General features: G+C 40.6%; 1 protein-coding gene across 3 annotated transcripts in view; it reads right to left on the reverse strand.

The window, feature by feature from the left end:
• Window positions 1-3,681: 3,681 nt before the first annotated feature.
• Window positions 3,682-15,453, reverse strand: part of LOC106583961 (discs large homolog 1-like protein) — a 223,627-nt gene continuing 211,855 nt past the window's right edge. For all 3 annotated transcript variants that reach the window (XM_014168679.2, XM_014168681.2, XM_014168685.2), the window contains 7 exons: window positions 11,995-12,016; window positions 9,996-10,046; window positions 6,626-6,727; window positions 6,107-6,279; window positions 5,920-6,029; window positions 5,688-5,779; window positions 3,682-4,817 (listed from right to left, as the gene is read on the reverse strand). In XM_014168679.2, the coding sequence (XP_014024154.2) occupies window positions 4,711-4,817; window positions 5,688-5,779; window positions 5,920-6,029; window positions 6,107-6,279; window positions 6,626-6,727; window positions 9,996-10,046; window positions 11,995-12,016 (657 nt within the window). In that variant the 3' untranslated portion in view covers window positions 3,682-4,710. The remainder of the gene's footprint in view (window positions 4,818-5,687; window positions 5,780-5,919; window positions 6,030-6,106; window positions 6,280-6,625; window positions 6,728-9,995; window positions 10,047-11,994; window positions 12,017-15,453) is intronic.

Here is a 15,453-nt window from a genome sequence, read left to right on the forward strand (position 1 = left end):
AAAGGCACAGTCAACTTAGTGTATGTAAACTTCTGACACACTGGAACTGTGATACAGTGAACTAAGTGAAATAATCTGTCTGTAAACAATTGTTGGAAAATTACTTGTGTCATGCACAAAGTAGATGTCCTAACCGACTTGCCAAAACTATAGTCTGTTAACAAGAAATTTGTGGAGTGGTTGAAAAACCAGTTTTAATGACTCCAACCTAAGTGTATGTAAACTTCAGACTTCAACTGTACAACACAAGGCCAATTCTACACTGGAGTTGCTTACCAAGAAGACAAGTTACAGCTTTGAAATACTATGGCAAGACTTGAAAATACAGTAGCTGTCTAGCCATGATTCCCAACATCTTGACAGAGCTTGAAGAGTTTTGAAAAGAATAATATGAAAATATTGCACAATCCTTAGAGACGTACCCAAGAAGACTCACAGCTATAATTACTGCCAAAGGTGTTTGTAACATATATGGACTCATGGAGCTGAATCATTTTGCAATGACTATATTTTATTTGTATTAATCTAAAAAATATATATAAAAAATAATTTTCCACATTGAGTATTGTGTAAATTGTTGACAAAAACTGACAATTAAATACATTTGAATCCCACCTTGTAACACAATAAAATGTGAAGAAATCCAAGGGTTCTGAATACTTTTGCAAGGCACTGTATTTTGGGGACCATAGAGATCAGTTCAGAGCTGGTGTTCCAAAAGTGGGATCGGCGGTCTCTTCAGGTTCCAAGGAGAAACCCCAGATGTTCTGCACAGTGAGCTGAACAAAAAGTGAGCTGAACAAAAAGATGACACTTTATTTTTTTTTATTTGCCTTGTTCAACAATCCTCTTGGTCTGAATGTCGGGACTGAACATGTTATACTCAAACATGTAGAGTCTACATCAGCACAACAGTAGACTACATCATGAAATAATCAGATGCCTCCTGTCCGGTGGTACTACATATCAACTACCTGACTTATTTCCACTTACAGATAAGTGCATCACCACTTACAGAGAAGTAAGTAGCCTTGCACAAGCTTAGACCTCTTACAGATACCTCTCCTTTATTGCCCCATCAAACCAGTTGTTCATAACAGGAAATAAATGTTGCTTACCCTACAGTTAGGACATGAACCCATTAGCATCCTGAGAGAGTCTGTGTGCCAAGTTCTCATTGATTAGATTTTGTAGCCAATCACACCAGCAGACTGAGCCATTTCTTAAAACAACAGAGACACACCAGGCATGTTCATGTCACATACTCACAAAACAAAGATAGATTAAACGTTATACATTTTCCCTAGGAGGAGATTATAAAACAGTGGATAAAATGCCTGTGATGAATGAATTCCAAGAATATAGTAAGCACATACTATAGCAAGTATTTTTATCTCCACAAAGGCCCCAAAGTAGACATGGAAAAAAGTGTTATCGCTTTTGTCACTTTTGGTTTATGCTAATGATTTTGTGGATCCTGGAACTCTGAATTACACTGAGAAGAGTGTTTCTGTCTGAGTAGAGTTAACTCAATTAAAAAACAGGACACCATTAGCTTAAGTGTATCAGTAGAGGCAGAGAGAGACATCACACCGCAATGTAGTCACACAACACTGCAATGTAGGAGAAAGGGTTTATTGGCAGTTCTCTTTATAACAAATGGAATGAATCAGGAAGGGGATTATTTACAGACTTGAATCCAAAAGTGAGATAGAAAGCTGTGGTGAGCTGTTGATGAAGAACAAGTTGTATAGAAAACAATCATCTTTGTGGAAGCAGGAGCGGGAGGGAAGATTCCAGCACGGCGCCCTCCGGAGGACATGTAAAGGCATTGCGCTTTGGAGAGCGTGGTCAGCTCTTTTCCATTCAGATACAAACACACAACAGGACTGTCTACTGCTGTGTGTGTACACAATTCTGCTGTGTTTGTCTGGATGATCCCCGTGCAGAGCTTGAAGATATGACCTTGTCACAATCCTTGGTGAACAGGCTCCTTTTTTTGTCTTTCTTTTCATTTAATAAAGACTATTGCTTTTAAAAACCATGCATATCACATGAAAAAGAGAACTCACAGGGAAGTGGAATGGACAGGAGGAAAGAACCAGCTGCCACAACATTGGTTAGTTTACACTGCTTCACCAACACACAGTTTACACCTCAGCCAGTCACTGGAGTTCAGAGTCAGGGTTTAGATGTGTCCGGTCGCCAAACTTAACCCATATTCCTATTTTATATTTGAGATTCTTCAAAGTAGCCACTCTTTGCCTTGATGACAGCCTTGCACATGCTTGGCATTCTCTCAACCAGCTTCACCTGGAAAGCTTTTCCAACAGTCTTGAACGAGTTCCCACATATGCTGAACATTTTTTGGCTGCTTTTCCTTCACTCTGCGGTCCAACTCATCCCAAACCATCTCAATTGGGTTGAGGTTGGGTGATTGTGGAGGCCAGGTCATCTGACGCAGCACTCCATCACTCTACTTCTTGGTCAAATAGCCCTTACACAGCCTGGGGGTGTGTTGGGCCGTTGTCCTTTTGAAAAACAAATTATAGTCCCACTAAGCTCAATCCAGATGGGATGGCATATTGCTGCAGAATTCTGTGGTAGCCATGCTGGTTAGGTGTGCCTTGAATTCTAAATAAATCATTGACAGTGTCACCAGCAAATCACCCCCACACCTCCCCCATGCTTCACGGTGGGAACCACACATGCAGAGATCATCTGTTCACCTACTCTGCGTCTCACAGACACAGCGGTTGGAACCAAAAATCTCATATTTGGACTCATCAGATCAAAGGATAGATTTCCACCGGTCTAATGTCCATTGCTTATGTTTCTTGGCCCAAGCAAGTCTCTTCTTATTATTGGTTTCCTTTAGTAGTGGTTTCTTTGCAGCAATTTGAACATGAAGGCCTGATTCACACAATCTCATCTGAACAGTTGATGTTGAGATGTGTTGGTTACTCTGAAGCATTTATTTGGACTGTAATCTTTGGGCTGTAATCTGAGGCTGGTGACTCTAATGAATGTATCATTGCAGCAGAGGTAACTCTGGGTCTTCCATTCCTGTGGCGGTCCTCATGAGAGCCAATTTCAGCATAGCACGTGATGGCTTTTGTGACTGCGCTTGAAGAAAAGTTCCAGATTAACTGACCTTCATGCCTTAAAGTAATGGACTGTCGTTTCTCTTTGCTTATTTGAGCTGTTCTTGCCATAATATGGACTCAGTCTTTTACCAAATAAGGCTATCTTCTGTATACCACCCCTACCTTGTCACAACACAACTGATTGACTCAAACGCATTGAGGAAAGAAACTCAACAAATTAATTTAACAAGGCACACCTGTTAATTGAAATGCATTCCAGGTAACTACCTCATGAAGCTGGTTGAGAGAATGTCAAGAGTGTGCAAAGTTGTCATCACGGCAAAGGGTGGCCACTATAGAATCTCAAATATATTTTGATTTGTTTAACACTTTAGGTTACAGCATGATTCCATGTGTTATTTCATTGTTTTGATGCCTTCACTATTATTCTACAATGTATAAAATAGTAAAAATAAAGAAAAATCATGGATTGAGTAGGTGTCCAAACTTTTGACTGGTACTGTATATATTAATATTCATAAACTGTACCTTCGACAAAAAAGAAAATAAATCCCCATATCTGTAAGAGTTTAAGTAAAGCTCAATATAGACATTTTATTATAACAAAATAGGCAGTAGACTGAAGGTTAAATATCAGTTAAAATCTCAGCGTACAATTCATTATTTTGCATCAGTGTTTTGCTTCTAAAATTAGTACATGGACACCTGGAGTCAGTTTAAAAACAGCCATTCATTCATTCATTCACTCTATTTCTGGTCAGGAAGTAGACCCCCCCAAAAGCTTAGTGATATGAATAGATTAAAACCATCATGGATCGTAGTGAACGAAGGCGGCTAATGATAGAAAACGACTCACCTAGTTACCTCTGTGCAGTTCGAAAAGACTAAAACAGGTATGTATGGCTGCTTCAGATGAGCAGAGACGCAGTTGGTGTGCATGGATATGCAACATGTGAAAATAATGGCTATGAATAATGCAGTTCAGATACAAGTCTAAATGAGAAATAAAGAAGAAAAACGTGACAAGAAAATAATCAAAATTGTCCGAAACATGCTCTTTAAAGCTATAACGTGCTAAGTTTTGCCTCATGTCATTTCCTTTGACGAACCTAAACATGAAAAAAAAGGAACAAATATATAATTAATATTGCATCTAAATCATGTTCCTTAAACATTAAGGAATTGTACCAAAAAAATCTCCCCATAAGCAAGAAAAACATCCAGAGACAAGGTCCAGACACCAGTCAGAGACAGCCCAAGATAACCCCAGAGAGTGTATGTTTGTGTGTGAGAGAAAGAGACAGCATTAAATCATTTTGTGTGTGTGAGGGAGAAAGATAGATCTTGAACTCCAACGCGTGATCAGCTCTCTAGCCAGTGTGACAGAGGGGAGCAGGGTGGTGTGTGTGAGAGAAAGTTGGAGACGTGTGTGTATATATGTATGCATGCATGTATGCATGTATGTGTAGGAGGGGGTGCTAAGCTCCGGGCAAGAGGGCCAGCGATCACAGCAGGCCAGGTTGGTAAAAATAAAAAGACGTAAAATCAGAGAAGACATGAAGACCACTTAAAGAAAATAAGGGTAATCTCTTCTGTCCTCCTTTCACAACTTCTCCTTGGCAGGCACCCAGATAAAGGGTCCTGACTGCTCCTCGATGATAATTTTCACCGCGTTGTAGATCTCCTCCAGAGAGTCCCCCTGGACTATAGCTGCAGCGACACAGAGGGGATATACATTAAACACATCACTACATTGCAGTGATAGACTAGCGTCCTGTCTAGGAAGTGTACTTGTAGATTAAGCTGCCTCATGCTACAGAAACAGGATATAGGCTCCTGATCCTATGAGCCATTCCGTCTCGCACAAGCCAAGGCTCGAGCAAGGCTACTTACTACATCTCAAAGATACTAAATGCATACACTGAGTACACAAAACATTAGGAACAACTTCCTAATATTGAGTTGCACCACCCCATTATGCCCTAAGAACAAATTCAATTTACAGGGCATGGACTCTACAGAGTGTTGAAAGCGTTCCACAGGAATGCTGTCCGATGTTAACGCCAATGCTTCCCACAGTTGTGTCAAGTTGGCTGGATGTCCTTTGGGTGACAGACCTTTGATACACACAGGAAATGGCGGAGTGTAAAAAAACCCAGCAGTGTTGCAGTTCTTGACACAAACTGGTGCCCCTGGCACCTACTACCATATCCCGTTCAAAGGCACTTAAATCTTTTGTCGTGTCCATTCACCATCTGAATGGCACAAATACACAATCCATGTGTCAATGCTTAAAAATCCTTCTTTAACCTGCCTCCTTCATTTACACTGATTGAAGTGGATTTAACAAGTGACATCAATAAGGGATCACAGCTTCATCGAATCAGTCTGTCATGGAAAGAGGTGATCTTAATGTTTTGTATACTCAGTATATATTATAGCAAGGACAGGCTTTCCCGTATTTTGCCCATTATTTAATTCAGGGATCTGCTACAGACACTTGTCATCATGCTAAGTGCAGAAATAGATGTAGTGTATGAAGCAGGTTGAGAATGGACTGGTGTGGGGGGCTGGACTCACCAGTGAAGTGCTCAGTGAACTCCTGCTCCAGTTTTATGGCTCTGTCAAACGTCTTCCTCCCCTGCTCCTCTGTTAGCCTCTTATTTATCTCTCTATAGGGAGGAGAGAGAGCACGAGAAAGAATGACTAAGACGTTAGGTGACTGAATAAAAACACACTGAGTCTGAACTCTTAATTGCCATTGCTTTGGCCTCTTAATATGAAAATGACATGTTGAATCAAAACAACTTACAGGATATTCTCCACAGACTTGGGCTTGACGAAAATAGCGATGGGGTAGAGCATGGTTGACTGTAGTCGTTTGATGGCGTTGCCTGAAACATCCAGGATGCAATGCTTCCCCTGGACATAAAGAGCAATAGAGAAGACAACTCATCACATCACAACAGCCATATGCTGACACATCCTCCTCTACTCACCTTCTCAGCGACCTCCCGTACAGACTGGATGCTGGTTCCATACAGGTGGTTGTTGTACTGGCCTGCCTCGATGAACTTGTGATCCTGGATGTCTTTCTCCATCTGCTCCCTGGACACCACAAAATGGTAGTCTCTGGCATCCACCTCGTAATCCCGTTTTAGTCTGGTCGTGTCTGGAAAACCAAACAGATCGTTTCATGGAAATGTAGTTATATTTGTTTGATACATTTAATTAATCGACAACTCTTTGCAAACTCGTTATCACACCTTTAGGTACAAGACAAGGGTCAACATAGGGTGACAGATAGCCTAGTGGTTAAGAACATTGGGTCAGTAATAAAAAGGTTGCTGGTTCATAACTCTGAGCTGACTATGTGAAAAATCTGTCGATATGCCCTTGAGAAAGGTATTTAACCTTAATTGCTCCTGTAACCTGCTCTGGATACGAGTGTCTGATAAATGACTAAAATGTAAATAAAAACATAAAATTGTGTATGTAACAAAAATGTTGGTTCTCACGTGGGACACAGGACCCAAATTTGTCAGGGAACTCTGAGATGAGGTCATCGTTGATACGGTCCTTCATTGGCCCCAGGATGATGACGGGTCGTGTGTAGTTCACTGGACAGACAAGACGGATCTACTGTATCAAGATTTTTATTTGGATTTCATGTAATGGACATATACAAAATAGTCCAAATTGGTGTAGTGAAAAAAATTACTTGTTTCAAAAGTGCAACATTTTTTTATGAAAAGAGGTAGGTGCATATGCATTCACCCCTTTTGCTATGAATAAGATCTGGTGAAACCAGTTACCTTCATAAGTCACATAATTAGTAAAATAAAGTCCACATCTGTGTGCATTCTAATTGTCACATGATCTCAGTACATAGTTGAAGTCGGAAGTTTACATACACCTTAGTCAAATATATTTAAACTCAGTTTCACAATTCCTGACATTTAATCCTAGTAAAAATTCCCTGTCTTAGGTCAGTTAGGATCACCACTTTATTTAAGAATGTGAAATGTCAGAATAATAGTAGAGAAAAATGTATTTCAGATATGATTTATTTCATCACATCCCCAGTGGTTCAGAAGTTTACATACACTCAATTAGTATTTGGTAGCATTGCCTTTAAATTGTTCAACTTTTGTCAAACGTTTCGGGTAGCCTTCCACAAGCTTCCCACAATAAGTTGGGTGAATTTTGGCCTATTCCTCCTGACAGAGCTGGTGTAACTGAGTCAGGTTTGTAGGCTTCCTTGCTCACACACGCTTTTTCAAATCTGCCCACTATAGGATTGAGGTCAGGGCTTTGTGATGGCCACTCCAATACCTTGACTTTGTTGTCCTTAAGCCATATTGCCCCAACTTTGGAAGTATGCTTGGAGTCATTGTTGATTTGGAAGACCCATTTGCGACCAAGCTTTAACTTGCTGACTGATGTCTTGAGATGTTACTTCAATATATCCACATCATTTTCCTGCCTCATGATGCCATCTATTTTGTGAAGTGCACCAGTCCCTCCTGCAGCAAAGCACCCCCACAACATGATGCTGGCACCCCCGTGCTTCACGGTTGGGATGGTGTTTTGGCTTGCAAGCCTTCTCCTTTTTCCTCCAAACATAACAATGGTCATTATGGCCAAACAGTTCTATTTTTGTTTCATCAGACCAGAGGACATTTCTCCAAAAAGTACAATCTTTGTCCGTCCCCATGTGCAGTTGCAAACCGTAGTCTGGCTTTTTTATGGCAGTTTTGGAGCAGTGGCTTCTTCCTTGCTGAGCTGCCTTTCAGGTTATGTCGATATACGACTCGTTTTATTGTGGATATACATACTTTTGTACCTGTTTCCTCCAGCATCTTGACAAGGTCCTTTGTTGTTGTTCTGGGATTGATTTGTACTTTTCGCACCAAAGTATGTTCATCTCTAGGAGACAGAACGCGTCTCCTTCCTGAGTGGTATGACGGCTGCGTGGTCCCATGGTGTTTATACTTGCGTACTATTGTTTGTACAGATGAACGTGGTACCTTCATGTGTTTGGAAATTGCTCCTAAGGATGAACCAGACTTGTGGAGGTATACAATATATTTTCTGAGGTCTTGGCTGATTTATTTTGATTTTCCCATGATGTCAAGCAAAGAGGCACTGAGTTTGAAGGTAGGCCTTGAAATATATCCACAGGTACACCTCCAATTGACTCAAATGGTATCAATTAGCCGATCAGAAGCTTCTAAAGGCAAGACATCATTTTCTGGAATTTTCCAAGCTGTTTAAAGGCACAGTCAACTTAGTGTATGTAAACTTCTGACCCACTGGAATTGTGACACAGTGAACTAAGTGAAATAATCTGTCTGTAAACAATTGTTGGAAAAATTACTTGTGTCATGCACAAAGTAAATGTCCTAACCGACTTGCCAAAACTATAGTTTGTTAACAAGACATTTGTGGAGTGGTTGAAAAACAAGTTTTAATGACTCCAACCTAAGTCTATGTAAACTTCAGACTTCAACTGTACACACACACACATTCTGAAAGGCCCCAGAGTCTGCAACACCACCAAGCAAGCGACACTGTGAAGACCAAGGAGCTCGCATAACAGGTCAGGGACAAAGTTGTGGAGAAGTACAGATCAGGGTTGGGTTATAAAAACAATATCCGAAACTTTGAACATCCCACGGAGCACCATTAAATCCATTATTAAAATGTTTTAAATAATATGGCACCACAACAAACCTGCCAAGAGAGGGCCACCCACCAAAACTCACAGACCAGGCAAGGAGGGCATTAGTCAGAGGCAAAAAAGCAACCAAAGATAACCCTGAAGGAGCTGCAAAGCTCCACAGCGGAGATTGGAGTATCTGTCCATAGGACCACTTTAAGCCTTACACTCCACAGCTGGGCTTTACGGAAGAGTGGTCAGAAAAAAGCCATTGCTTAAAGAAAAAAATAAGCAAACAAGTTTGGTGTTCGCCAAACGACATGTAGTAGAGTCCCCAAACATATGGAAGGTACTCTGGTCAGATGACAAAAATGTTGCTTTTTGGCCATCAAGGAAAATGCTATGTCTGGCACAAACCCGAAAACACCATCCCCATGTTTTTCCATCAACAGGGACTGGAAAACTGGTCAGAATTGAAGGAATGATGGATGGCGCTAAATACAGGGAAATTCTTGAGGGAAACCTGTTTCAGTCCTCCGTCTCAGTCTCAAATCTCTGGAGGTTCACCTTCCAGCAGGACAATGACCCTAAGCATACTGCTAAAGCAACACTTGAGTGGTTTAAGGGGAAACATTTAAATGTCTTGGAATGGCCTAGTCAAATCTGTGTTGTGACTTAACGATTGCTGTACACCAGCGGAACCCATCCAACTTGAAGGAGCTGGAGCATTTTTGCCTTGAAGAATGGGCAAAAATCCCAGTGGCTAGATCTGCCAAGTTCAGAGACATACCCCAAGAGACTTGCAGCTTTAATTGCTGCAAAAAGTGGCTCTACAAAATATTGGCATTGGGGGGAGATGAATAGTTATGCATGCTCAAGTTCTGTTTTTTTGTATTATTTCTTGTTCGTTTCACAAAAAATATATTTTGCATCTTCAATGTGGTAGGCATGTTGTGTAAATCAAATGATACAACCCCCCCAAAAATCTATTTTAATTCCAGGTTGTAAGGCAACAAAATAGGACAAATGCCAAGGGGGTGAATACTTTCGCAAGCCACTGAAACTAATTCTAAGATAGTTACTGTAACTATGATAACAAACCAACTAAGATACCGTAACCAAGTGAGATAACTAACTCTAATGGGGCAGTGAGAGCTGAGCTATCCTGTGATACTGCTGCTGTCAGATGATGTGTGACAGAGATGATAATGTAAGCTGTGTCTTACCTTCCTGCTGTGTGACTGGCTCGTAGGACAGGACGTACTCCTCCTGGCCACCTGATAGGACGGACAGAACAGGCGGCCATGTTTAGACAGATAGTGGCGATGCAGTAGATACTGTGATTATGGTTAGGAGTCAGACCAGCTGTTGCCATGCTGTGTGTGTGTGTGGGTCAGTATTCTCCCTGTCCCTGTTATAAGTGTGCGTATCAAAATGGAGATAACATCATGTCCCCCTTCGCTCCATCTGTACAGAACATTAAAAGAGCTGATTTGCTTTTCTTAAAAAATATTTCATTGCAGTAGAGAAAGCAGAACACGAGCTGTATAGTCACAACAGCAGACTCTGTTCCTCTTACACAAATACACTGGTAAAGCTCTACATTGTTTTCATATCAATCCAGTAACTGCCCTAATACAGTGGTTCTCAACCTTTTTTGGTTACTGTACCACCAAATACATTTACAGTAGCACTGTCCAGAGTACCTCTGAAGAACCCTGCATGGGCATTTTACCTGTAAGCCTATGGTCTCATGAGTCTTATTGAGAACCACTGTCCTAATACGACTGCTATTTCAACATGCATCCCTGAAGTAGCTTGAGGACTCTAACGTGTGTGAGCCTCAGAGTATGCTGCTCAGACCAAACAAACAGAATAGATCATAAAACAGAAGATGGAGACATGCAAAACAGATGAAAGAATACAGGCAGCCCGTCGACGGAGGTAGGGATTGAGGGAGGGAGGGAAGGAGAGGGACACCAGGACATACGGTAATTACTTTCACTATCGCTGGAATTAGAGGTTACATGCTCTGAAAGTATAACAAAGGGAATGTCAGCATCACAGAAACATGTAGATACAGATACCCACTCCCACTGATGTCTATTGAGTTAATGTAATACAAGGTCACAACATGAAGACACACAGGATCACCAGGAGAGGGCAGTGCTAGGAACGTTTTGGAAATGGAGGTGTGAATATTGTACTTTCTAAAAACTATACCCTCTCAAGTTAGGTTTTGTGAAGGGCAGCGTGAAAGTATATCTGTGAGACCTTCCTCTTTCATCCTAAAATTTGATCACAGCAGGTCATCCTATCAAATCACATCAAGGTTCATGCAATGCCATGTCAAGGTCATAGAGTTTTACACACCATGTTAATGTGTGTTTTTCTTTCCAACACTGGCCATTTTGGACCAGGTCTCTTGTAAAAGATTATACCGGAAGAAATAAAGGTGAACTAAAAATACATGTTTTAAGTTAACGGTTGAAACCATACTAGCACAACATCCAGCACTCCTGAAGGATCTTAACACAGCCAAGGGGGTAGAATAGGGATATTTTCAACAGAAAAAGTCCAACAAAAAGGTGATTCTGACACCTCTGTAACAAACACACATTATTGTAGTTTTGTGATTTTATATTATTTTTTATTTCTATTCGTTTTAAGATTAAAACTTTGGATCATCAGAGTTAAGTCTTCTGGACTACACAGGAGTCAGGACTGTCTATTATGTCCCCTGCAGTACATTATTCTACAGACTATGTATCTCTAAAACTGGCCTATCTATGCTGAGTAAGGGGAAACAAATACCAATAGTATTGAGGAGCATGCTGTAACAATGCAAACGCAGCATACATGATCTGCAGTACAATACCCACCGACGAGTCACCATTTATTTAGTGACATCACACTGACTCAGTGTGCTGGTCATAATGTAATGTTAACCACAGTGTAAATGCTGATCAGTGTACAGAGGCTGATGTCAAGATGATCTGTTAGAAATATGAGTGTTGGGTAGAAATAAAGCACACTGTTTTGTGTATATGTTTTTATGTAATCAAACTAAGCCGATTGTCAAAATAGAGGCTGGATGACAGAGAGAGATTTTGATGACAATGCATTGGATGTCATAGCTAAGCCTTAAATTACAATGTTATATGACTGTGGGAGCCATGGATGAGCTTCAAATGGTTGTGTGAAAGTGAAATCCTTGTGACTTACTCAGTGCTTTGTCGTCAGGGACCTGTGAAGTAGTCATCAGAGAGCAAAGCAACAGGAGACATAACCACAAGAGAGATATTCATTACTGGAACACAACACGCTGTTCAACCGTCATGCACAACCGCAGCGCTGCACTGAACCCAAATGGTCAAACTGACCAACTGATAAACCAATGAGCAAAGCTACTGGAGACGCAGGCTCAGTCCATAGACCTCCCGTAGGGGTGGTAGGGCCAAAAGAGCAGAGGTGGCAGAACGGAGTGCTCGGGTTGAGATGTAGGCTTTGAGCAAAGCCTGACGGTAAGAAGGTGTAGTTCCCCTTGCTGCTCCATAGGCAAGCACCAGGGTCTTGATACGAGCTTCGACTAGAAGCCAGTGGAGTGTGCAGAGGAGTGGGGTGACATGACACCCCTAAAGATTGTTATAAATAAAGTAGTCAAAAGTTTAGTATTTGGTCCCATATTTCTAGCACGCAATGACTGCATCAAGCTTGTGACTCTACAACATTGTTGGATGCATTTGTAACCCGATTCAGGAAACTAGGCGTATGTCACAACTTCACAGGAGAGCCGTTTGAACCCAATTTTTTATTTTTACTCTAAATTTGTTTTTTTGGGGGGCAGAAATGCCTTCTCGGACATGTGAACTGTCATGTGCCTTAATATCAAACTTGTATGCCATCTGTAAATACAATTGTTAAATTTACGAGCCTTGTTGGTTAAGCCACAGAAAAAGTGAGCAACCTTCCCGCTAGCCATGATTGGCTGAGATAATGAGTTGGCTGGACATGCCGAGAGATGAGTTTGGATTGGTCTATTGGAGCTGGTCAGTATGTCTAGGTAATCGTGTTGAATGCGGCTTTTAAAAAAAATGTAGCGCGTAGTAAATCTGCATAAACCTAATGTCAAGTTAAAGTGTACTGTTAGCTAGCTTTTGTGTATGCTCTCCAATTTCTGGAGGACCGAGTTTTGAAAAATCAGTGGAATTCAGGTATGATAGCTAAGGAGATGGAGAAAACACCAGTCTGGATTACATCGCCAAACTAAGGGCAACCATGCATGGCATCAGACAGGAGATGCGTCCAACCATGATGTATACTGGTAAGATAGTCTAGCTAGCTACTTTCAGTTATTACATGTTTCTAATTTTGACAGAATGTGGTTTCATTTCAAGTGTACTGTTAGCTGACTAATGTTAGCTGGCTAACGTTAGCTAGCTAACGTTATGTGTATGATCTATTGTGTATGATCTATTTTTCGTATCTCAGACACATTTGCTTGACTAGTTATAACCATAGAACCTGATTGGTTAGCTACCTGCAGATTCATGCAGGGTAGTAACGTCATGAGTAGTAATTATGGTCCATTGTTTAGCTAGCTACATGTCTTACAAAAGACTCCTCTATTTTGACAAAGTATTTTCATTTCAAGTTAAAGCTGGCTCGCTAACTAACATTACATCATGTATTGGGATTCATTGTTTACCTAGCTAGCTACATTTCTTAACAAAATACTTATCTTAGTGTGCCAGAGCGCAGAATAATTTTTGAACACTCAACACCTGTTGAATATGGCCGGTGTCAGTAAACGTCGGCCACAAAGCCTAATTCAATTGTTGCCAGCTGCAGTTACAGTCACCAACGCTCTGGATAACATGAAAACTGCCTAAACAGCTCTGCTAGGGGGAGTAAAGTGGGGTGTTCTCTCATGTGTCTGGAAGTAGCTGGCCAATGTTAGCCAGTTTGCTTGGGTGCTTGACTGTCGTGAGGTAAGAGCTTTTGGAACAACCCTACTTATTGGGCAGAGCGTCCAGTGCGCTCTGAACGCGAAACGCTCTGAATTTACAAATGGACAATCTGACAGCACAGTTGCAGTCACCAACGCTCTGGATAACATAACAGCCTAACCAGCTCTGCTAGGATGAGTAATGTTCAGTGAGCTGTTCTCTCTTAGATGTCTGGAAGTAGCTGGCAAGTTAGCACAGAACAGTCAGATCAACCCTTAAAGAGATGGGTGGGGCTAAGGCTTAAGAGGGTGTGAACAATGCTGAATGGGTGTAAACAAAGGGCTCTCCAATAGTAGTACCAAAACATTTAAAGACGGTTCTCAAAAGTGAGTTTACAAGTTGATCAACTTTCAAAGCAGAATTACTTTCCCATTGTTTCCTCAAATGCAGTGTATGATATACCATTTTGTAGCACTGAGTCTCTACTTTCATCCAATATAAAAAACAGAATTTCAAATGTTGCTACATAAGACCGAATTCCAGGTGGTTAGTCACATGCACTGTGACATGCTTACTTACAAGCCCTTAACCAACAATGTAAGTCATTTTAGAGTCACTTTTATTGTAAATAAGAATATGTTTCTAAACACGTCTTCATCAGTATGGATGCTACCATGCTTACGGATAATCCTGAATGAATTATGAGAAAGTTACAGAGGGTCAAAGATCATACCCCCAAGACATGCTAACCTCTTACCAATAACAGGGGAGGTTAGCATGTCTTGGGGGTATGATCTTTGACCTCCGTAACTTCCACAAATCATTCAGGATTATCTGTAATCATTTGTAGCATCCACATGGAAGCATCCACATGAATGTAGATCATTTTTAGGGGTATCAATAAGTTCGACCCCCAACCTGAGAAAAAATATATATTACTTGTTAAATATATATATTACTTGTAAAATCTTTTAGTATGAAATAATAGAATTTCCCTTTTTTTGCATACAATATAGCTCAGTATTTGAATGATTTATTTTGGGTATTTTAGGTCATGCAATCATTATTGCTAATCTTTATAAATGGTGTAAATACATTTGCACCCCGCTGTATATAGCTGTAGCCTACCATCGCCATGGTGACTTTGCCACATGAAAGGTAAACAGACAAACAGTGTATTCAGTACCAGTGTTCACTCCCAATTTTTTTTTACCCTCAGCAAATTTCAGGTCTGCTGAGTGCAAATTAAATGTTATGCAACTTCCAGCACGCATTTACTGTGAACACTAAGGCTGTTCCAACTTTACGTTTGTTAAAACTAAGTCTAAATAGGCTACTGTGGCTATTTGATTATAATGTAGGTCTACCATTAAAAAAAAAGAGAAAATGCATCATAACATTTTAACATGGAAATAGCTGTTTATCTTTCAGCCTACAGTAGCAGCCAATGTGTGGTGTTCAATGTAGGCCTACATTCCATAAGACTTTTGAAAAAAAAAACATGCCTGACATGTCCTTTAGACAAGGAAGTGACTGAAAATGTTATTTTTTTTTAATCCACTTTACAAAATAAACTGCATTTTTATTCCCATACCATTATTACAGAGAATCAGACAAATGATGCTACTCACTGCCTACTTAGCTTATTCAAGCCTGTCTCAAAACACAACACTGGCCGTTTAAGACAACAACAAAAAAGCTCTTTACCTGACTCACTTTTCTAAGCTGTCTAGAA

This window comes from Salmo salar, chromosome ssa23, assembly GCF_905237065.1.
Source record: "Salmo salar chromosome ssa23, Ssal_v3.1, whole genome shotgun sequence".
NCBI classification, from domain to species: Eukaryota; Metazoa; Chordata; class Actinopteri; order Salmoniformes; family Salmonidae; genus Salmo; species Salmo salar.